Source organism: Quercus lobata, chromosome 9 (genome assembly GCF_001633185.2).
Source record: "Quercus lobata isolate SW786 chromosome 9, ValleyOak3.0 Primary Assembly, whole genome shotgun sequence".
Taxonomy (NCBI): Eukaryota; Viridiplantae; Streptophyta; class Magnoliopsida; order Fagales; family Fagaceae; genus Quercus; species Quercus lobata.
Window position 1 is genome coordinate 3,313,127 of NC_044912.1, and position 23,837 is coordinate 3,336,963.

The 23,837-nt window shown below is 34.8% G+C and overlaps 2 protein-coding genes and 2 long non-coding RNA genes across 4 annotated transcripts; all 4 read left to right on the forward strand.

The window, feature by feature from the left end:
- Positions 1–280: 280 nt before the first annotated feature.
- Positions 281–4,485, forward strand: LOC115960681 (12-oxophytodienoate reductase 2-like). Its single transcript, XM_031079648.1, has 5 exons — positions 281–430; positions 2,459–2,599; positions 2,731–2,861; positions 3,410–3,580; positions 3,736–4,485. Exons 1-5 carry the CDS (start codon positions 360–362, stop codon positions 4,326–4,328), a joined length of 1,107 nt encoding a protein of 368 aa, XP_030935508.1. The 5' UTR covers positions 281–359; the 3' UTR covers positions 4,329–4,485.
- Positions 4,486–15,191: 10,706 nt separating this feature from the next.
- LOC115960072 (toll/interleukin-1 receptor-like protein) lies at positions 15,192–17,001 on the forward strand. Its single transcript, XM_031078767.1, has 2 exons — positions 15,192–15,271; positions 16,695–17,001. The coding sequence occupies exons 1-2, from the start codon at positions 15,192–15,194 to the stop codon at positions 16,999–17,001; spliced, it is 387 nt and encodes a 128-aa protein (XP_030934627.1).
- A 51-nt stretch (positions 17,002–17,052) lies between these two features.
- LOC115959163 lies at positions 17,053–19,995 on the forward strand. Its single transcript, XR_004084779.1, has 3 exons — positions 17,053–17,217; positions 18,942–18,997; positions 19,846–19,995. It is a non-coding gene; the product is annotated as an uncharacterized LOC115959163 (long non-coding RNA).
- Positions 19,996–22,070: 2,075 nt separating this feature from the next.
- On the forward strand, positions 22,071–22,990 carry LOC115959164. The gene is made up of 3 exons (XR_004084780.1): positions 22,071–22,262; positions 22,511–22,741; positions 22,898–22,990. It is a non-coding gene; the product is annotated as an uncharacterized LOC115959164 (long non-coding RNA).
- The last annotated feature ends 847 nt before the right edge of the window (positions 22,991–23,837 follow it).

Below are 23,837 nucleotides of genomic sequence, written 5' to 3' on the forward strand. Positions count from 1 at the left end.
TAAAATATTCTTGTAGTGTGCTTTCTTCATATAATCATTGCTATATAGTTACTAGTCGCAATATGTTATAACTTTGTACACATAAGGCCCAAAATTTGTTGTAATGTACAGTAAATTAACTTTGATGGCAGTAATATTCATTATAGCATATTTGAGAAGTATTTTACGCATTTTAGGACTGATGAATTTAAATATCTAATTTTGACCGATCTTGTTTGACTTATATTATACAAATCACACACGCATCCACGTATTCCTCGCACACATTTTAAAGCAAGGAGTCTTGTCCAATCGGAAGCATCCTCCTCCTAACTTATTGTACAAAGCATTCAAGGAGAAAGAATATAATACTGCTAAAAATGGCTGCTGAAGCTCCCACAATTCCTCTTCTTACTCCTTACAAACTGGGCAGGTTCAATCTTTCCCATAGGTATACAATACACCTTTCAAAATTATTATTATTATTATTATTATTATTACTACTACTATTTTTTATTTTTTTTGTTTTAGTATGATCTGAATTATCAAAATGTGTGATGGGTTCTGGTTTTTCTTTTCCCTTCTTGGGTTGAAATCATGTTATGGGTATTTTTTTGTTTGACTTTCATTTGCCAAGAAAGAAGAAGAAGAAGAAAGAAAAAGTTTTTGTGACAAATCACAGTTGGGACAATGAATTTATCTGCCATAATGTATAATTGTAACTGTTATACTAGGAAGCACCAACACGGATATAAGTATGACATGGCAATACAACAATTTTTAAAAATTAGAACAGGCAGGAATATGTATTTTATTAATTATTAAATTTTTTTTTTTTTATATGTTGTTAAACATTTATTTTTCATATTAGCGTTAAGCATACATCAATTTTAAGAACAATAATGGATAATATGATAACAAAATCCAAAAACCAAAATATACCTCAACCATGTCCTGTCATATTTATAATCAAAATAAATAAAATATAAAAATAAAAATAAAAATGCTGGGATATGCATGCAGTCATTTGCATGTCCTAGAAGTGTCTAGTGTCCAATGCATGTCAGACACGGGCATGGCAGCCCAAATGAAGTGTCCATACTTCCTGGTTGTTATATACATAGGTTGTTTTGTTTACAAAGGTTTCAAGAAATCCTAGTGGACACTCTTGCGCTATTTGATCATTTTCTTATCAGTTCACATCTGTGTTTGTTTCATGTTTAACCAAGAAATGACACATTTTTCTATTAATTCTCTATATTAATCTGCTAAACTTCTGAGACTTAACTAATTTTGCAAATGTTTAGATTTATGAATTTAGTTAAAACTGTATTTGCTGTCTTGCTGAACTACTCATTTCATGAGTTGTCAGTGATGATTTTTTCCTTGATCTCAAAAGGGACAATATTAATCACGCTGTCATTTGGTTTGTCCAAAATTTGTAAATCATCTCTATTGTGTAAATTGGTTTTAGATTTGCAGATTAAGGTATCTGATAGCCATGGCTGTCAGGATTCTGTGTGTTTTCGGAATCTCTAAGTAATATATTTGTAGCTTCATCATGAGAGTGCTTACATTTATTTACAGTTGCAGTGATTATATAAGATATAAATCTATAGTTATAAAATCATTTCTCAAAAAAATTACGGTCAGACTTTTTTTGGGCTGGGGAGGGGGGATGAGATCCTTCCATTTATCAGTGTTATATTAATACCCATGAGCTATGACTACACATTCTGTATGATGAAAGGTAATCCAGTTTGGTTCCCTCCTCTATATCCTACCATAGTACCAAAGTCATTCTTGAAATGCTCCATGTTATCATGTGATGATCTTGGACCTACATGTGATTAACAGAATTAATCACCTTATTCTGTACATAAAAATTCAACAAAGTAATTGGTCCAACTTTTTTACTTTATCATCATTCATCTGTGATGTCCCCTCCATTTACATGGTTCATTTTTTTTTCTTACTTATCTCCTCTGGAATTTTCTTAAAGTAAAACATGGCCATGCTAGTATATTAGTATTGCATGAGCCACGGGCAGCAAATAAAAAATATACAGTACTCAGGAAAAAAATTTGTGGATCATATCAAACATTCTCTGTCTTTGTCTCTGTCTCTGTCACTCTTTCTCATTTAAGTATTTATTTTTCTACTCAAAAGGAAAAGCATTATAATGTATGTAGAGTTTTTCTGATTTGGTGTTTTTCTTTAACTCCTCAAACGTAATCATTGTTTTAAATTTTAGTAATCCATAGGAAAAGTTGTGAAGCTGTCGTTAGTTGTAATCACTTGTTACTTTCCTTTTGTATTTCTTAATATCTATTATAACATATAAAAGGGGCTTAATCATGTTATTCTTCCCGACTTTGCTACAGCCCATAAATATTTGATTCCTATAGGTACTACTTTCTTCAGTTGGAAAGATTACTAACTTGACTTACATAATCTATCATTTAATTTGTACTTTCAGAGTTGTTATGGCACCATTGACCAGATTGAGATCTTATGGCAATGTTCCTCAGCCACAAGCTATCTTATATTATTCTCAAAGAACCTCCAAAGGTGGTCTACTAATAGCTGAAGCCACTGGAGTTTCTGACACTGCTCGAGGGTAATATTACAAATAATAGTTTGCCAATTTCTTACCATGTTTCACAGTAAATGGCAAATTCCATTTTGAGGGTTCCCTTTCTTGCCTCGAAATTTTTATGACTTCTTAGGTTTTTTTTTGCTATTGTAAAGGTATCCAAACACACCTGGTATATGGACAAAAGAACAAGTTGAAGCATGGAAACCCATCGTAGATGCTGTTCATGCCAAAGGTGGAATTTTCTTTTGTCAAATTTGGCATGTGGGGAGGGTTTCAAATCAAGGTTTGTCTTTGACTGAGTCCACCTTTATATCCTCTCTTCTAATATTACAAAAACTTTATGCTAAACAAGTCATAATTTGCAAATGAGTAGTTTTCGGTTTTCTATTACATATTGGGTTACCAAACTATTGATTGTTGTTGATCCTGAAGGAAGTATTGCATGTGAAACTATTTAGTAGAGAATCAAAATTAGATGGAAGTTTTGATTAACTTCTGAAATAACTATGCGTGAGTGTTCTAGAATGCTATTTCCTGCATAATGAGTGTCACATTTGAAGAAAAAGAAACTTACTTTTTGAGAAAGAGCATCACATTTGAAAAGTGATGATCATTGTTGGACTGACGGAGTAAGAGAAATTTATGTAATAATATAACTATTTTGAAAAAAATATTGATCTATCATTGAGGTGTTGTTATTTTTTGCATTATCCTCTCTATTATATGTGGATTTGTTATCACAAGGGGGCTTTTATGATTATCATTGCCTCAGTCGAGGGGGCATCTTCTGTTATAAGTCTGATATGTAAAATGTCATTTTGTTGTCTGCAGGTTTTCAGCCAAATGGTCAAGCTCCAATTTCTTCCACTGACAAGCCTTTGACCCCTCAAGCTAATGGAACTGACAATCCAGAGTTCACTCTTCCAAGGCGACTGAGGACAGAGGAAATTCCTCAAATTGTCAATGATTTTAGACTTGCTGCAAGGAATGCTATTGAAGCTGGTAAGTTTTTTGGTGTTTTAATGATTTTGTGAGAGTACAAGAGAGTGAAGAAATGTAATTTGAGACAGAAAAATTTAAGATCCATGGGGCTCATGGTTACCTTTGTTATTACATAGTCCCTTTATTAAAAATGTCATCATTTGTCTTATACACAGGTTTTGATGGAGTTGAGATCCATGGGGCTCATGGTTACCTAATTGACCAGTTTATGAAGGATCAAGTGAATGATCGAACAGATCAATATGGTGGATCCCTTGAAAATCGTTGCCGGTTTGCTCTGGAAATAGTTGAAGCTGTTGCTAATGAGATAGGAGCAGACATGGTTGGAATAAGGCTATCTCCTTTTGCAGACTATATGGAATCTGGAGACTCAAATCCAGAAGCTTTGGGCCTTTACATGGCTGAATCCTTAAACAAATATGGGATTCTTTATTGCCACATGGTTGAGCCAAGAATGAAGACAGTTGAACAAAAAAGTGAAAGTCCCCATAGTCTTCTGCCAATGAGAAAGGCTTTTAAGGGTCATTTTTTTGTTGCTGGGGGTTATGACAGGGAAGATGGGAACAAAGCTATTGCTGAAAACCGTGCGGATCTTGTTGTTTATGGTCGTCTGTTTTTAGCCAATCCAGATTTGCCTAAGAGATTTAAGCTCAATGCTCCTCTCAACAAGTACAACAGAGACACATTCTACATCTCTGATCCAGCTCTTGGATACACTGATTATCCATTCCTTGAAGACACTGCTTAGGTTTCCAAAGGAGAAGAGGAAAAATGAATTGTCTAAAACATTGCTCCTTGTAATTTCAAAGTGGTTATTGTCTTCTAGTGATTATATTGTTGGTGTTGATCTGCATCTGTGCCAGACTAATCATAATTTTGAAGCAAAATTTGGCTATTACAAGCAATGATTCTTTACTTAAATTGTCAACCATGCGTATAGGTTTTTGCCTTCCGCTTTGCACAAAGGACTCAATCTCCATATTTGACGAATGCAGCCTAATCTTCTCACTTTCATTCGTAATATAACGACTAAATTTCAAGTTTGCAGTCAACCTGCTGTTTATTTTTCTAAGTTCAAGACCGGTTGAAAACAAAATATATGACATTAAGCACAAACGAAAACAGAGTTTTATCTGTTCACTTCCATTCTGTTCCTTAAATCTCCAGTTAACAGAGAAACATATTTCAATGGCCAAAGATTCATGTCTAACAGAAACATCACGGTATTACCAATGCACCACATTGGAGGCCTGAATAATGTTTCTGTGCAATCAGTGGACAATAGGAAAATTGGAAATTCTCAGTGAAATAACCAAAGCATAACCTTCTCTTGTAAAAGGGCATTATACAGGGGTTGTCTAATGAAAAATAACCTATTCAAATAATGACTTGACACTATGTATTAGAAATTCCTTTTTCCACTCAATTTATTGGCAACCATGCAGAATTTAAGAAAAGTTATTTGTGATTGACAAATGGTATCATAAGGTGAGCTCCAATGTTTAAATTTGAAAAGTAAAGAACGTCAAGAGGATTATCTCTAGATTTAAGAGAATATATACATTAACACTAATCATGTGTATGTGTGCGTGTTTGTGTTTGTGTTGAATCTATCGCGCGCTGACATGATAACGTGGTTTAAGTAGTCAGTAATGGGTTCTCCTTATTCTCTTTACTAGATGAAAAAAATGAATATACTGTGCCCAGATCAATCAAAGCTACCGCCAGTGTTGGTAACATCTACAGGAAGTCAGGAACCAATACATCAAAATCACTGACAGACCATTCTGCAGTCACTCCTGCGCGGCTAATATATATCTCTCTACCAACATCGATTGAGGACCATACACACCTTGCTGGTTAAGTTCCTGGATCCTGTGCAATGGTAATATGGTTCCCATTAGTGCCCTATAATTATATTGTCCATCTTGAAGCAGAGGGACAAACTTAGCTGAACTAATCAAGTTAGACTAAACTAAGAAAGTTCACTATTGTGAATTAGGGAAGAAATTGCTCTAATGGGTTCAGGTCCTTCAGGATGCTGGGGGTGGGTCTAGATAAATGAAAAATCCAATGCAAAACTAAGATATATTTCGATTGCATCCAATCTGAAGATTGAAAGCTCCATAGAGTTAGGGCTAGAATTTTTGGACAAAGCTGTAGCACCTCAAAGATAGCATATAGAAACTAACCATTTCTGGTAAGGAATTGCAATTAGTTGAATTGTCTATGCATAGAAGTTGATGATTAAAATTTGAAAATGCTCCTAGATGCATAGCACAGAAGCATACATTTACCATCACACATGAACTGGGCATGTAGCCAAATTTTATGAGTCCACATTTGCATAACATTCCTTTGTGTGTGTGTGTAATTTCAACTAGGACTCTATAACCACTTTAATAATGGCTAAGGTAATAAAAACAACATAATGACCTGATAGAAGTACAACCGACTAGCGAGAGCACCCACATCAAGCACCCCATTCCTAGAGTCTCCAACATAAATTGTTGTTGCTGGATGTATTATCATTTCTCTTTATCTAGTCACATCTGTCAGAACTCAGAACATCACCATCACATGGATCTCCATTGTTCTTCCAATAGCTTTCTATATCAAGAAGATAAAATTGAATGTTGGGCCCTCATGTTTTGTCTTGAAGTTTGGAAATTCTAGCAACTGAAAAAACAAACCTCGAAAGACAAATTCATAAACCATAGAATTAAAGAACTAGTAAAAGTGACTATTAGTCAATTATAGCAAATCTTGAAATTTTGATCAACAAAAAATAGAGAGAGCATCTAGCCCTGCCCAATTAGTTGGATTGAGGATTCATTGAGCATCTAAATTTTATGAATCTATATAATATCTAAAAACTGAAGAGTAGCATTAAATATTTATTGTTGTTATAATGGACCAAAATAGACCAAAGGGGGCCGAAATAGACCAACATGAGCCAAATTGGACTAAAATGGATTTAATGGACCGAAATAGACTGAAATGAACCACATTGGACCAAAATGGACTGAATGTACAAAAGTGAACCCAATGAATTGAAATGGACCGAGCACCCTGTATAAGAGCTAACTTTTAGCCAATAGTATATATATGAACGCTATTTGGTATTGTTTTTAGTAAAACACCAGTTATTTTAAATAAAAATATTTATATTTCAGGCACCAACATATGAACAATATATTTTAAGTAGCTTTGGCATCTTCCTATGAAAAGAAAATAATGACATGGCCGTTGATATAGCTCAATAGAAGTATAGCAACAATAAATGCTATGCTTCAACATTTAGTGTCCATTTGAAACAGCTTATTTAGTTGAAATTGAATTTTTTTTACTAAAAGTGTAGCAAAAATGTTAAAAAATAAGCTGAATCAGTGGAACCTATAAATAGTATCAAAAAGTGTAAGGGGACCCATGAATAGCATAAAAAATAAGCTAAAATGGAGATAAGCTAAAAAATTCAGCTCATCCCAAATGCACACTTAGATATTATATAGATTTAAGTTTATCGTTTGAGATTAAAAAAGAGAGTAATTATTCAAGGTTCCAAAAATATAGAGGGTTTCTCTGACCTAGGCGGCTGCTCTCTAAATCCTAGTGTCTGTAGAAAAAGTGCCTGCCTGTGGGTGAGGCTATTTCCTCCTGCCGTTTTTCTCCTTTTCTTCACAGAAAAGAACAGATTCGTTAGGAGTACTTGGCGTTCTTTGGAGATGGAGAACCTGTCAGTGATGTGGAGAAAGTTTTCTCTGTCTGAGAGTGAAGGACAAAACTTTGTGGTTCAAGAGCCAGTGGCTGCCGCAGAAGTTTATATTGCTGCAAGATTTTTTACAGGGCGTGTTCTTAACATGGAGGCTATTGCTAGGACTTTCAAGTTGCTGTGGAGGACTCGAAAGGGGTTTGAAGTAAGAGACATGGGAGACCATAGGGTGGTTTTTGTGTTCACGGATGACTCGGATGCAGAGAAGGTCTTGATGGGAGAACCTTGGACTTTTGACAAACATCTTGTTACCATGAAGAAGGTTGAGAAACATACGGATGTTAGGGCCCTTCCGCTAGAATCTACTCAATTTTGGGTCCAAGTGCATGATTTACCTATCGGTCTAAATCCAAGTGTGGCAAAACAGATTGTGCAAATTGTTGGAGCCGTGGATGAGGATGGAGTGGAGTTGGAAGATAGTAATTTTCAGCGGTATAGGGTAGAGGTTGATATCTCTAAACCACTTTGCAGGGGCAGAAAAATAACTCTGAATAATGGGAATGATTGGTGGGTTAGTTTCAAATATGAGAGGCTACCAAATATATGTTATTGGTGTGGGAAGCTCACACATTCTGATAGGGAGTGTCCTGTCTGGCTGAAGAGTAAGAAGGGTCTCAAGGAAGAGGATAGACAATTTGGTCCATGGCTTCGGGCTTTCACGCCAAATTTATCCAGGAAAACAGTGGTACGAGTCTCAGGGTGTTGTGAGGAAGACAATGAGGATGAGGATCAGAATTCTAGTGATTGGAATGCAAGGAACAGAGGCGATGACAGTCAAGAAATTATTCCCACTACTGGGGAAGAAGGGAGAAGGGAGGGACATGATGATGGTGTTGAGAGAGTTGAAAGTAGGGAGCATGTGATGGAAAACGATAATGCCTTAGGGTCTGTGTCTATGCCTTTGGTTTCTCAAGTTTGTGAAGCACCTAGGACAGAAGTTAATGCTGTGAGAACTGAAACACATGTCCAATCGGTAGAGGATCAGTTGGTTGAGATTGATGCCGAGATTGCTAAGTTTGATGCTCCTATTGATATGACTGGTAGAATTGAGTCTGAAACATCCAATAGTCCTTGTCCTCGTCCACAAAATGTAGTAGGCTTGCAAGATAATTTAGCTGACCCGAGGCTGCCCAGAATGGATGAACTAGACGAACCAATTGCAAATATTAGAGGTAGAGTCAGGAATGTGCGGAGACAACCTAAGCAAGTGGGACATGCAGGCAATGTGGAAGATGAAGGATTGCTAAAAGGAGTGGGGTCTACTGTACTAACAAAAAGAAATAAGAGAGACTTTGATGAGGATCTGGAACTTTCAGAGGGGAGTAAGAAGAGAAAGGGGTGGGCAGAAAAGAATTTAGCGGTGGAGGCTGGGTCCCAGCCCCGCCGAAATCAATGAAACTCTTAGCTTGGAACTGCCGGGGGCTTGGGAACCGCCGTGCAGTTGATGAGCTTGGGGATATTATCCAAGCACAAGATCCCAAGATTGTGTTCTTGTCTGAAACTTGGTCTACAAAGGATCAGATGGAGCACATTGGCGATAGTTTAGACTTTAAAGGTTGTTTTACTGTTCCGAGTGATGGAAGAGGTGGTGGTTTGGCTCTTTTGTGGAAAGCTAGTGAGAATGTTTGGTTGGATAGTTTCTCGAAGTACCATATTGATGTGATTGTTCATGGTGGTTCGGAGGATGCCTGGCGACTCACTGGGTTTTATGGGGAACCTGATACAAATAAAAGAAGTGAAGGTTGGGCAATGCTCCGGATGTTGAGCTCAAAGCCGAAAATGCCTTGGTGTTGTTTTGGTGATTTTAACGAATTGCTGCAAATCCAAGATAAACAAGGAGGGGTACCACGAGCTCATTCTCTTATGCAGGCTTTTAGAGATACTCTGGACTTATGCGGGTTTGTTGACTTGGATTATACAGGGTCGGACTTCACATGGCATGGCCGGCGAGGTGGGGAGATGGTTTGGGAGAGACTAGATCGAAGTGTTGTAAATTATGAATGGCTAGCTAAGTTTCCAACAGGACGGGTTCATCACTTAAATAGCTTCACATCTGATCACCGCCCCATATTGGTGTCTCTTGTGTCAAATGGTGAGAGACAAAGGTGGAGAAGAAAACCATTTCGGTTTGAGGCCATGTGGTTGACAGAGCCATCATGTAATGACGTGGTTTCAAGAGCTTGGGAGTGTCGTCAGGATGGTACACCAATGTATGTGGCAACTAAAAAATTAAAAAGGTGTAAGAAATTCTTAAAAGCATGGAGTCGAGACCACTTTGGGAATGTAGTGCATAAAATTAAACGAACAAAGGAATTGTTGTGGAAAGCTGAGGAAGAAGCGAACAGGTCTGGGGATTCAGATGAAATGGAGAGATTGAAATCAGAGCTGAGATGTTTGTATGATAAAGAAGAGAAGATGTGGCAGCAACGATCACGCCTTCAGTGGTTACAAAATGGAGATCAAAATACTAGATTTTTCCATGGTTCTGCTATCCAAAGGAAGCGAAGGAATTTTATCAAGGGGTTGAGGGATGAGAATGGGGTGTGGCAGGAGGATGAGACAGTATTTTCAGGAATTTTGAATAGATTCTATGAGGAGCTTTTTACAACCTCTAATCCACAGGGCTTGGACCGAATTTTGGATGGGGTTCACGAGGTTGTCACTGAGGAGATGAGGGTTGATCTGGCTAAACCATACACAACTGAAGAAGTTGACTGCGCTATAAAGGAGATGGCACCCTTAAAAGCACCTGGACCTGATGGTATGCCTCCACTTTTCTATCAAACATATTGGACTGATGTAGGTATGGATGTCTCTCAAGCTGTTTTGTCCAGTTTAAATAGTGGGTCACTTTTGAAATCTGTTAATCATACTTTTATTACTCTGATTCCCAAAGTTAAAAATCCTGAGAGAGTAACTGAGTTTAGACCTATTAGTCTTTGTAATGTGATTTATAAGATAGTTAGTAAAGTTATTGCTAACTGTCTTAAGTCTATACTAAACTCTATTATCTCTGAAACTCAGAGTGCTTTCGTTGCTGATAGATTGATTACAAATAATATTCTTATTGCTTTTGAAACTTTGCACCACATGAAGAATAGTTGTACGGGGAAGACTGGTTTTATGGCACTAAAATTGGATATGAGTAAAGCATATGACAGGGTGGAGTGGATTTTTTTGAAGAGTATTCTGTTGAAGATGGGTTTTCAGGAGTCTTGGGTGGCTTTGATTATGGAATGTGTTAGTACAGTTTCATATTCTATACTAGTCAATGGTGAGCCAAAAGGTGTAATCCAGCCTACTAGGGGGTTGAGGCAAGGAGATCCTCTTTCGCCATATTTGTTTTTGTTTTGTGCAGAAGGTCTTAATGCCATTCTTAGGAGTGCAGCCACACATGGGGACATTCATGGTTTTTCTATATGTAGGAATGGACCTAAACTCACTCATCTCTTTTTTGCAGACGATTGTGTGTTATTTTGTAGAGCCACCTTGGAGGAGTGTGAAAAAATCCAGGATATCTTAGCTTGTTATGAAAGAGCTTCCGGTCAAGCTATCAACAAGGATAAAACTACCCTGTTCTTTAGCAAGAATACAGATGCTCAGATGCAAGAGGCAATTAAATCTTCTCTAGATGTTCCTGCCATTCAACACTATGAGAAATATTTGGGGCTTCCTTCCTTTATTGGTAGGGCAAAGAAAGCTTGTTTTACACAAATTAAAGAGAGAATATGGGCGAGAATGCAAGGGTGGAAAGAGAAGCTTCTCTCACAAGCTGGTAAGGAGGTCATGATCAAGGCAGTGGTTCAATCCATTCCCACGTATTCCATGAGTGTTTTTAAATTGCCAGTGAGCCTGTGTAAAGATATAGAAGCCATGATTCGAAAATTTTGGTGGGGGCATGGGGACTCGAAGAAGATTCACTGGGTTAATTGGAGTTCTTTGTGTTCTTCTAAATCTGTTGGAGGTATGGGGTTTAGAGATATTCAGAAATTCAATAATGCTTTGTTGGCTAAACAGGTCTGGCGATTATTTCACAATAAGGATACTTTGCTTTATCGAGTTTTTAGTGCTAAATATTTCCCTCATGGTAATATTTTGGATGCTCCGGTCCATCCTAATTGCTCCTTTGCATGGCGAAGTATTTTGCAAGCCCGTGAGGTCATCAATAGAGGTGCTATATGGAGGGTGGGAAACGGATTATCTATTGATATATGGAACCATAGATGGCTACCTGAACAGGGACAGAGCAAGGTTGTTTCTCCTCGGCAAGGCGCAGAGATCAGTAGAGTGCATGATTTATTCTATCCAGATACAAGAGTGTGGGATCCGGGTTTGTTGGAGAGATGCTTTCTACCATGGGAGGCAGAGATGATCAAACGGATTTATGTGCATGATGGGGATGGGGAAGATGTTTTGGTGTGGCCACTTACCCCAGATGGTAACTATACTGTAAGGAGTGCGTATCGTTTGTTGGCAGCAGAGGGGATTAGCCAAAACCCGAGTTCATCTTCTCCATCTGATGCTGAGAGAGTTTGGAAGGGCATTTGGAAGATTAAAACCCCTAATAAAATTCGCCACTTCATATGGAGAGCTGCAAAGGATTCGCTGCCAACTAAACAAAATTTGAAGGTCAGACATATTCCGTTGGATGATACTTGTGCGATGTGTGATGATCACCCTGAATCTTTACTGCATTGTCTCTGGCTTTGTCCCCATGCTCAATCGGTTTGGAGGTCAGAGATCACCTTTGCTAATCTATATACAAGGAAGCACAGGAGTTTTTTCGATTTGCTGGATGACGTAATGCAGAACAGCTCGGGCTATCGTGTGGCTCTGTTTTCCACTATTGCGTGGAGTTTGTGGCAGCGACGGAATCGACTTAGGGAGAATCAAGGAACTTGGCCACTGCATGAAGTTGGTGAAAGAGCTAAAGCTTTGGTTGTAGAGTTTCTAGAAGCGAACAAACATATCAGTAACCCAGGTCCAAGATTGATAGCACGGTGGTCGCCTCCACCTGAGAGCTGTTATAAGATCAATTTCGACGCAGCTCTGTTTGATCATTTGGGCTCTGCGGGCATTGGGGTGGTTGTTCGAGATCATAGAGGAGAAGTTATGGCAGCCCTTAGTCAGAAAATTGCTCTCCCTCAGTCAGTTGCATTGGCAGAAGCTCGGGCAGCCCATAGAGCAATCACTTTTGCTCAAGAAATGTCTTTCTTTCATATTCAGGTTCAAGGGGATTGTCTAGGGGTTATTCGTGCTTTGCAATCCCAGGGACAGTGCAAAACCTTGTATGGACACGTGATTGATGATGCTCGGAGATTAGGCTATGCTTTACATTCTTGTCAATTTTTTCATGTTGGTAGGGGAGGAAATAAGTTAGCTCATGAATTAGCTAGAAGAGCAGTTTTATCTGCAGACACTGATGTATGGGTAGAAGATCTACCTGATGATTTGGACGCTGTGTTCCGATCTGATTTTTATTAATAAAATTTCCTTACTGTTTTCTCAAAAAAAAAAAAAGTTTATTGTTTAATTCTTTCTCAAAAAAAAAAAAGTTCTTTGTTTATTTGACACTGCCAATATCCACATAACATACATTCAGTTAATTCAATATCAATTTTTGCATCACATAATCCGTTAATTATATGATTTTTTTTTTTGGCCAAAAATATTATTGCATCTCTAAAGTTTGTACAAAGTTAGACACATATGATAGAAAATTAACGAAAATAAACAAAATTAACGGAAAGTATAATGTTTTTAATAATTTAAGTAATGAGTTAAAAAAGCTTTTAATAGTTTAAAGAAAAACAAAAAGTGAACTTGATGCAAACTTTGATAACGAGACAAATGCTCTTAGGTTTTGATTTTGATTTTCTTTTTCTTTTTCTGGTTGGGATGAAATCATGTTATGGGTTTTTTTTTTTTTTTTTTTTTTTTTTTTTTTTTTTTTTGACTTGACTTGACTTGACTTTCCAAAATAAAAATAATGTTTGTGACAAATCCCAGTTGGGATAATGAATTTATCTGTCATTGTGTATCACTGTCATCTTTATATACAAAGGTCCTAGTTTATAATAATACATGTCGTTTTCATAATGTAAGAAATGTGCTATTCTGCTGATTTTGCTAACGTTAAGATTGGATGTACGTATTAGCTGACTTGCTGAACTACTCATAGTTCCCTTGATCTCAAAAGGGACAATCACGCTATTATTTGGTTATCCGAAATTTTGTAATTCATCCATATCGAGTAAATTAGTGTTAGATTTGCAGATTAAGGTATCTGATAGTCAAAATTGTTGCTGACTTGCTAAATATTTAAAAAGTTGTGCATTCATCTTTAATTTAACATCTTTATATTAAGGAAAATTATTGAATACTCCTAAAGTACCATAAATATGTACTTCCTTCTCTCACATGAATTGTGGATCCCACCATAAATTTAATTAGTGAGACTCACAATTATGTAAAAGGAAGGAATACGTATTTATAGTACTCCTAAAGTACCATAAATCACATGAATTGTGGATTTCACCATAAATTTAGTGAGACCCACAGTTATGTAAGAGGAATGAATACGCATTTATGATATTCCGGAAATAGTGAATAATTACCCTAATATTAAAGAGACGAAGAACATTCTTAAACAGAAATAATTAACTTATCAATAATAATTAGTCTTATTGGCTTTAGACTTTTTATATTCTTTTTTTTTTTTTCAACCATAATTAATCTTAGCAGCAATATGTGTATTACAATATATTATGAAGTAATCATTTTGTGTCTTTTAGTTTTGTTAATACTAGGTGGATATCATTTTGCATTTTCAAGAGTTTATTTTGTTCATACTTCAGCCCCTTTAAATGAAATCCTGACCACGTAACTCTTTACGCATGAATCTATCACTTAAAAAGCACTTCAATCAATGCCAAATAAGGGTTTTTTTTTTTTTTTTTTTTTAAATCTCTACACTTAGATTAGATCAGATTAGATTAGGTTAGAGTATAATTTATATCTTGTATAAAAAAAAAATTGCCAAATAAGTTATAACAAAACCAAAAGTGTTTCTTAGATTTTTTGGCATGCTATTTACTAGATGTTTTAAATTCTTTTGGGTAAACAACGTTTTTGGACCATATTCTATACATCATATTTCAATTTAATCTCCAACCTTTCAATTGTGCTAATTTGGTCTCTAATTTTTCAGTACAATATCAATTTAGATTCTACCATTATCTTTTGGATGAAAATTGATAACACGTCTGATGGCTAAAATAAAAAATTAACTTACATTGATGTGAAAATAAATTAAAATTTTATTTTAGATGTTTGTATGTCACTAATTTTCATTCAAAATATAATAATAGGAACTAAATTGACACAAAACTAAAAATTTAGAAACTAAATTAACATAATTAAAAAATTAGAGATTAAATTAAAATATGGTATAAAAAATAAAACTAAATATGTGCTTATTTGCTTTTGGCGCTCCACTGCTCCACAGTCCCCACTGTTATTAAATTATTGAAGGAAAAAGGAAAGTGGACACATAAGTTAAGACTCTTAGCTGACCCTTCTTCAGTCTAAGCCTGTGTCTCTTCTGAGTCTCTTGTACTCCTTCCATCACTGGGCAAGATCTTATCTAGTCCACGGATTGATGGATTGGGCTACCGACGAACGAGATAGGCTTGGAATTCTGGCCTGGAAGATCCATTTTGGCTTCTGGCCACCGTTTTGAGGAAGACAAATAATACAGATCCGGCCCGTATACCCGTCCGGTAGAACAACAGTTCGTGAGGTTCGAAGGGCAAAACTGTTTTTCCGGTTTTTGAAACCATGTTGGTCAATTGTCATCACTTACAACATTCTGGCTCACAAGATATACACACAAGCTCTTCCCTGGACTCTGGTGACCGGTAATCAAATGTTTATTTATTTATTTTTATGTTAGCCCAAGCCATCAGGATGCACCACTACTCCATTTTTATTATACCGGATACTTTTAAAAATAAATACCTATTCTTGTTTTTCTTTTTTCTTTTGAAAAAAAGAATTCAAAAATACCATATGGGTTTGTAAAGTATGTTACTTTTGTTTTGTTTCATGTCAAGAAAAGAGTAAATACTAAATGGGTCTTGGTTTTGCTTTGTTATTGGTCTGAAGAGAAAGAAAATGGTAAGTTCCAGTTTTCTGGAAAGAGATGGGTTGTAATTGGGGTGCCCATTTGTTTTGTCTTGTTTGTGAATTATTAAAAGCTTCATCATGGATTCATGATCATCATCAAGGCTTTCAATTTCATTCTGTAAAATGTACCATTGCTTGCCATGTCACTGTAGATACAGGAATTCAACTCTCTTCTTTTGTATTCTTCTCTTACCCTGTCCCTTTCAACTTTTTATCTTAAACTCAAAGTAATAATAATAATAATAATAATAATAATAATAATAATAAAAAGGTTTTTTTTTTTTATGTGAAACAAATTCAAAGTTAATTTCACTCTCTGTTTATTTTAAGTAAATTTAGTTTTCTGTATTTTTCCATGTTGAGTAGCAATAAAAATAAAAAATAAAAAAACGTGGGTTAAAAGAAAATTATTTTTGATCAATGGAAACTAAAGATTTATTTTTTAGAGATTGTGTTTCCATTAAAATTTATCTTAAAAACAACCTTATTACATGCCATGTGAAACAAAAGAGTAAAGAATCATGTTTTCAAGCTCATTTTTAAGGATGCTACCAAATATAGGAAAATATGATAGTTTTCTAAAAAATGTTTTTTGAAAAATGACTCATTCTATAGGAAAGAAAAGTGCTATGTCCACAATATTTTCACAACAAATCATACGTGATTAGTTATTATTAGTTCAAATTTGAACTTACTACTAAACTTACTTTTTTATCCCACCAATAACAACCCATAATAATTTGTCATTTAGAATTTATTGTAAAAATATTGTGGATATAACATTTCTTTATAAAATATATCAAACTTAAGAATTTTTATTTATATTTTTTATATCTTGGTTTTAATTTTGAATGCTTGTCTAGTTATATTTTATTTAATCTTTCGAATGCTTGTCTAGAAATTATTATCCACTATTGCTCTTTAATTGATATATGCTTAACAATATATGAAACATAAATACTTAATGGTATTTGGTATATAAAAAATATAAATAAAATAGTTAATAAGCTCCCTGATGTATGGTAACCTAAGTTTTTTAATAAATACTATTTCATCCACGTACCGTATAACCAAGCCATGATCCAGAAAGTAAAGCTCTCATAAATCTCTTTTAGCATTATTACCTGAAATTCTTTGTAATTTTTCCGTTAACAGGTTAGTTAGCGAGTTTCCAGTACGGCTTCCACCAGTTCTGCAGGCTGAGTTTCTTCATCATCATCATTCACCTCGATTCAAATATGATGTTTTTTTAAGTTTTCACGGCAATGACACCCGTGATAATTTTACAAATCATTTATATTCTGAGTTGATAGGCAATGTCATTAAGGCCTATAGGGATGAAGAAGGAATTGAGCAAGGAACATTCGTCGCCCCAGAGCTCATGAAAGCAATAAAAGAATCCAAGTTCGCAATTGTCGTCCTTTCAGAAAACTATGCTTTACTCAGGATGGTGCTTGAATGAACTTGCCTAGATTGTTGCATGCATGGAAGAGACGGGTCTAAAAGTTATCTTTTATCATGTGGATCCCTCTAATGTAAGGCAGCAAAATGGAACTTTTGCTTTAGCCTTTGCTAAACATGAAGAGGACTCCAGAGTTAAGAGTGAGAAGATACAAACGTGGAAAGATGCTTTGAAATGCGCGATCCATATTGCCGGGTTTGTTGTAGAAGATAGCACGTAAGTCTGTATTTTCTGCTTTGAATAGATGTGTGTTTGGTTTTTTACTTTTTGTCTCAGTTTAGTGTTTTATTTATTTATTGGTAAATATAAAATTAAATTTTAGCTTTCATATTTTGAAATAACTTAGTTTTTTCAGGGTTTTGTCACGCGTTGAAAATAAAAGAAGTTATCAAAAATTATATCTTTTGATAAATTTTAAGCAAATAAGGTACGTACCTTAGACAGTTACTTTCTTCAAATTATCTGTAATTGTCACACTACAGTAATACTTGGCTGACTCAACATGAAATTATTATTGTTAATTTTTTACTGTTTCAAATCAAATCCAGTATAGGACAATTTTTTGTTGTTGATAATTTTATAGTTACAACAAGGGGATTCAATGTCACCCAATTAACAATGGCAAAGGTAAGGGGGTTGGGGGGCCACGACCCCTGGCTTTTCAAAGTAGGTTTGGTAGATCTACTGAGATAATCTTTACACGCAAAAAAAAAAAAAAAAAAAAAATCATATACTTTTTTATGTTTTGACAAAAACACATTTTACACTTTGTAACTTTGAAGAATTATGATTTTAATCCATTAAGTTCAAAAATTGTCATTTTATTCCATTAAAAACATGTCTTTAAGTTATAGGATTTTCTTGACTATTTTACATACTATATTTCTTGCACAAGACTACAAACAAATAAACCCCAAGTGGGCCATTTTCTTGGCATAATCATCCTAGGAGTATTTTTCCTTAAACATTTTCGTAGTAATTGATATTATTATATAGTGTTGGAGCATTTTAATATTAATTAATTAAAATGAATAAAATTTTTTTTTTGATAAGTAATTAAAATGAATAAATATTACAACATAAATGTGAAGATGTGGGAGTTAATATGGAAAATGAGAAGTTAAAGAAAATGTTTAATCCCGCGTTGAAAAGAAGAGAGACTATTTTTTTTTTTATTGTTTTAATTGTAGTAATTAATAGGCAAACATGAATTGACTTAGATATTGGGGTAAATACGTGCACAAGGGGGAGGTCAAGGGATGAGGTGTCAAAAATGGATATATCAGTTTTCAAATTATACTCCCTCTAAAACTCAATAGTTATTATATTTTTATGTTTATACGTGTAATTTATATTACTATTAAATCTGTGAAATGTAATTCATGAAAATATATGAAATTTTATCATGAAATTAACAATGCTTTTAGTGAACTTTTTTAAATATATATTTAAGATGTCATTAGATATTAATTAGAATGAAAAATCAATTGAATTCAACCAAACTTTGGCCAGTAAAGAAAAAAATGGTGCCTGTGCATTTGCAGAGGTTACCAATTAGTTAATCATAACAAATAAACAGCATATGAATAAGTAACTAGAAAGATACCAAATGTCAACAAATAATAATCTATCCAAAAGGCTAAAAACTCAATTTCAGATAAGAATACAAATGGCAATATATAAGACAAGAAAATGTTTATTTTTGTTCCAAGTCAAACTCCCAACTTATGGGAAAATGCAGCATTTTTACACTTGGTAATTTTAGTGGGTTTGGGCCTGCCTCCTCACTATCAAACATCCTAAGTTATCCCACCATTCTATTTGCTTCCTTTTATTGTTCTTCATGTTTATTCCTTTTGGCTGCTTAGTAAGAAACCTTGAGTTATTTTCATCTCTTATGCCTATCACTGCCTCTTCAAAATTATTTTCCTTTATTACAGATCTGAATCAACAGTTGTCCAGCATATCAGTGGAGACATAAAGCGTGAATTGTATGGTAAATTCTCTACTTTTACTAAGGAACTTGTTGGATTAGTTGAAATGGAATCATGTGCAGAGGAAATGACGGAGTTATTAGGCGTTTGTTGTAGTACATCTTCTATAGTTTTTAGTGTAACACCACTATGAAGTTTCTAAAATGCTACATCAATTAATTTTGAAATGAGATTGGATTTTATCACAAAATTAACATTTGGAAAATCGTTGACTATGACCATTTTGTAATCTATTTAAATTATTAATCGCATGATGAAATCCAATCCACTTATTTCTCTGAGAACTTTGTGAAGTTTCCCTAAGAACTTGAAAGGATCATAATTCACAATTAGCATATGACACAATCACCATTTATAAAAAGACCAACTTTTATCTTATGGATATGGTATATGGTATATGATATGAACAATATTTAGTAAATTTAACAAAGCATCACTTAACATAAAGAATGTTTAAGGCACCAACGTATGAACAATATATTCCCTTTGTTTTACGGCTTGCTTCCCTTTTAAGTCTATACTTGATTTCATTTAAAAAATAAAATAAAATAAAAAGTCTATACTTAATCAAACAACGAAGTGAATATGCTTAGTATTGCTTTCCTTCTTACATAAAGGTGGAACATAAAAAATGGGTTAGAATATTTTGAATAAAAATCTTCTGTCCTACTTATATTTATTACTTCAGAGTTTAGTCTTCTAATCCCCTTTGCATTCTTCTTTCATCTCAAATGGTTTGCTTTGATTCTCTTCTCCGTTTCCTTATCAGCACAAGGATATTGATCAAGAGATATAGAAGAGTTAGAGATCTAAGTTTCTTTGTCCTTTTTAATTTCTTTTCTTATGGCAGCATCATTTGTTGGAGGGGCCTTTCTGGAAGCAAAGCTTGGAGAAGTATTTGGGGTGTTGCATGACACAGTTAAGAATGTGGGAAGCAAAGTCCTCACGTTCAAATCCTTTTTTAAAAACTTCGAATCCAATCTAGATCTTTTAGCACCTGTGGTCGAAGAAGTAAAAGAAAAACTTGATTGCCCAGAACAGGAAACACGGAGCTTGATCAAAAAAATGAAGGATGTCAAGCAGCTCATTGACATGTGCTCGGATATCGGAGATATGAACAAATTTTACCGCATGTACACCAACATAATGAATTTGGATGAGGCCATTGTGAGGTTCTGTAAGGTTCATATGAATGCACAGAACAGGGGATATTTTGCAGATTTTGGATTAGTGGAAACCTACTCAGGAGGAAATGAAGTTGCCCATCCTGAAGATAGGTAGGTTGTCGTGCTCAGTTCCTAGACCCCCGGATTTTACTGTTGGGCTGGATGTGCCTCTGAAAGTGTTGAAAACTAAGCTGTTGAAGGAGAAGCAGCAGCAACTTCTACTGACTGCTCCTGGCGGATGCGGGAAGACTGCATTTTTGAAATGCTAGGTCATGACAAGGAAATTATTGGTATTTGATTTTTTTTTTTTTTTTTGGTTGTGTCTAATTTAATTTATAACTGGAAAGTGTTTCCATATTCTTAAGTTGAAAAGAAAGACTAGTCTGTTAAAGATTTATAACTGACCCCAAACTTTTAGAACTAAGGTTTGGTTGTTGTTATTATCACATTTTCTTCAATTTATTTGTAGTGTTAGTAGGTGGATCCTTAACAGTAAAAGTAATCTATTCGGTATTACCACAAACAAAATACATAGAGAAGTCATTCATTGCTGAATCTTAAATTGAAATATTGCTTGAGCACCATATATACATGACTGTAATTGGAATGAACGGAATTACATTCACACATGAAGATTCAAATTTCTGCAAGTTAAATTAAACTACAGTTCGAAATAAATATGTCTCATTATTTTGTTTTAGCCCTTTCAACAATATTAGCAGTATTTTTGTCACATTTTGTCCTTCGGAACTACTGCCTTAGAAGAGTAGTAACTAGTAACAAAGAATATGTAAACTGAAAAAGTACTCATTACTTAAGAATTGTTGTTGTTTCTCGAAAAACTGTTTATTATTTTTTTTTTCTCCTTTGTAATCTTTGCTGCGATTGGGATTATGTATTCACTTCATTCAACTTTACCATTATTATCTATGTTTTCTGTTTACAGTTTTATAACAAATGAAATGTACCTCAGTGGCAACTTTCTAACTAGATTGCTTTTGGATAGGCAAATTGAAGGACAATTTTTTTGCCCCCGTTTCTAAAATTCTCAACCTGATGGTCATTGTGCAAAGACTATTTCATCATATATGTGGTCAGGAGCCTTAGTTCCTAAGTGATGAAGATGCAATCTACCAGCTGCAGGAACTGTTGACAAAAATTGGATCCACTCCTATATTATTGATCTTGGATGATGTTTGGTCTGGATCAGAATTCCATCTTGAAAAGTTTAAGTTTGATATGCCAAAATACAATATTCTGGTGACCTCAACAACTATATTTCCAGAATTTAGCTTTACATATAACTTAAAATCTTGAAATGATGAAGATGCAACGACTCTGCTTCGTCACTCAGCATCTCTACAAGAATTCCAGTTTAAATTATTGAAAAGGTGCTTTATCAATCCGTGATATATGGACGAAATTTGCTTAATTTTATTTATACTTTTTGCCATTGGGTGAGGTATGCATTAATGTATATGCATATGGATGAAGAAATACATTCTAGTTTTGGTCTTGATATATCATATGTACCTGCCAAAATCATGCTTTTCATAATTATACTTACATTCAAGCTTGCTTGTTTTGTTTTGAACCAATTGGCCCCGAAATCCTACAAAGCTTTGTTTTCATGTTTTCATATTTCAAAGTATTCACATGGTTTGAATAGATATAACATTGGCTTATATTACCCGTGGCCTCCAAACTATAACTGATTTAATTCAGTTCCTTATATTGCAGATATTGAGAAGCTGTGGGAGGTTCCCACTGGCCCTCGAAGTGAGTGGCAAATCACTCAAAGAGAAGCCTGTGGAGGTTTGGCACAGTAGAGCTAGGAAATAGCCAAATGGTCATTCTATTCTCAAGTCTAGTCCTGATCTGCTTTAATGTCTTCATAAAAGCCTAGAATTTTCGGATGATGAGGACATTTTGAAAGAGTGTTTTATGGATCTAGCTTCATTTCCTGAAGGCCATGGGTTACTTTTCCTACCCTAATTGATATGTGGGCTGAATTACATGAACTAGATGAACATGGCAATGGTGCCATTGACAATTTACATGAACTCACCTCCCGGAATCTGGCTACTCTAGTGAGGACAAGGTATGGTGACTTTATTTTATGATCTGATATTCTTTTAGTGTGGTTTCTTCGGGTTTGGCTTTGGCCAACTTATTCTTGTAATATGTTGTAGCTCTCTACACGGCTCAAGGCCCTAAGGTAGAAATTATTGTAATGTTAAAAGTCATAATCAACTTCTGATGTCAATAATATTTTGTTATAATTATAAGCTTATTTGAGATTGAAATTTTTGAATCTTTTCTAACTTCTAATTTATGCCCATTCACCAGGAAAGAATCGAAATATACAAGTGAGAACAACAATTATTATACTTGTTATTATGAAGACTTTGTCACACAACATGATCCTCTTAGAGAGCTAGCTATTTATGAGGCCAGCCGGGGGGCCAATCGGACAAAGGAAACGATTGTTTATGGACATAAATAAAAACACTCTACCGAAGTGGTGTACGAAACAGGATCAGCACCTCATCAATGCCCGCCTATTATCTATCTCAACTGGTTGGTTCATTTTGCTTCTATCACACGCATAAATGCACACACATACATGAATGCATACACGTGTGAGCACTCACATGTGTGCATGTGCAAAGATTTATATACATAACATACCAAATGTTGAGTGCCCTCTCACATCATATAGAATTCTTTTTGCAGATGAATTATTCTTGTCAAGTTGGTGCAACATTCAAGCACCCAAAGTTGAGGTTCTAATTCTGAACTTTCAGACACAGAATTACAGCTTACCTGATTTCATGTTTAAAATGGATAAACTCCAGGTGTTGATGATAACTAATTATGGTTACTTTCCTGCCGAATTAAGAAATTTTCAACTACTCAAGTCTCTACCCAATTTAAAAACAATTAGATTGGAGAAGGTTTCTATCCCTTCCCTTTGCAAGGCCCCAGTATTGTTGAAGAGTTTGAAGAAAATTTCCTTATTTATGTGTAATATTGGTCAAGCTTTTTAGAATTTTACTATCCAAGTTTCAGATGCATTGCCAAATTTAATTTATATTTATATATTACTAAGAGCTGAAGTTAGCATTTATTGTTGTTATGCTCCAGTTGAGCCACATTATCATTCATGTCATCTTTTTTTCTTTTTCTTTTTTTGTTAATTTATTACCTTTTTTAAAAGAATGGAAAATATATGATGACTTTACATATTCTCATGGCTTTACACATTCTAAATAGTCTTAATTCTTTTACTTTCCTACATATTCTCGTGACTTTACAATATATCATGACTTTACATATTCTCATGATTTTTTTTGCATTAAATTATGCTCTCCTCCTATTACTCACACCCAACTATCCATTGAATGTTTTCCTATTTTTCAACTTTCTCAATTTATATTTTTTTGGATAGAATATGTAGAATCCTTTCCAGAATGACTGAGTGCGACCCACTCATCTTCCCCATTTACTCCATTAAACCCAACCAGCTAACTATTCCAATTCTCAACTAACCGTCCTCCTTGGCCTCTCTCTTCATTGAACAAAGGGATAACATCACCCCACTTTTCCACCACCTTATTAAATTCATTTTAACCTCAATGGCACTACTTCAATTCTTTGATCTCAACTCCTATTC

Coding starts and splice junctions, on each gene's coding strand:
- LOC115960072 (XM_031078767.1), top strand. CDS start 15,192: ATGTTGGTCAATTGTCATCACTTACAACATTCTGGCTCACAAGATATA. Junction 15,272..16,694: donor TCCCTGGACTCTGGTGACCG/GTAATCAAATGT, acceptor TTCCGTTAACAG/GTTAGTTAGCGAGTTTCCAG.
- LOC115960681 (XM_031079648.1), top strand. CDS start 360: ATGGCTGCTGAAGCTCCCACAATTCCTCTTCTTACTCCTTACAAACTG. Junction 431..2,458: donor AGGTTCAATCTTTCCCATAG/GTATACAATACA, acceptor TTGTACTTTCAG/AGTTGTTATGGCACCATTGA. Junction 2,600..2,730: donor GTTTCTGACACTGCTCGAGG/GTAATATTACAA, acceptor GCTATTGTAAAG/GTATCCAAACACACCTGGTA.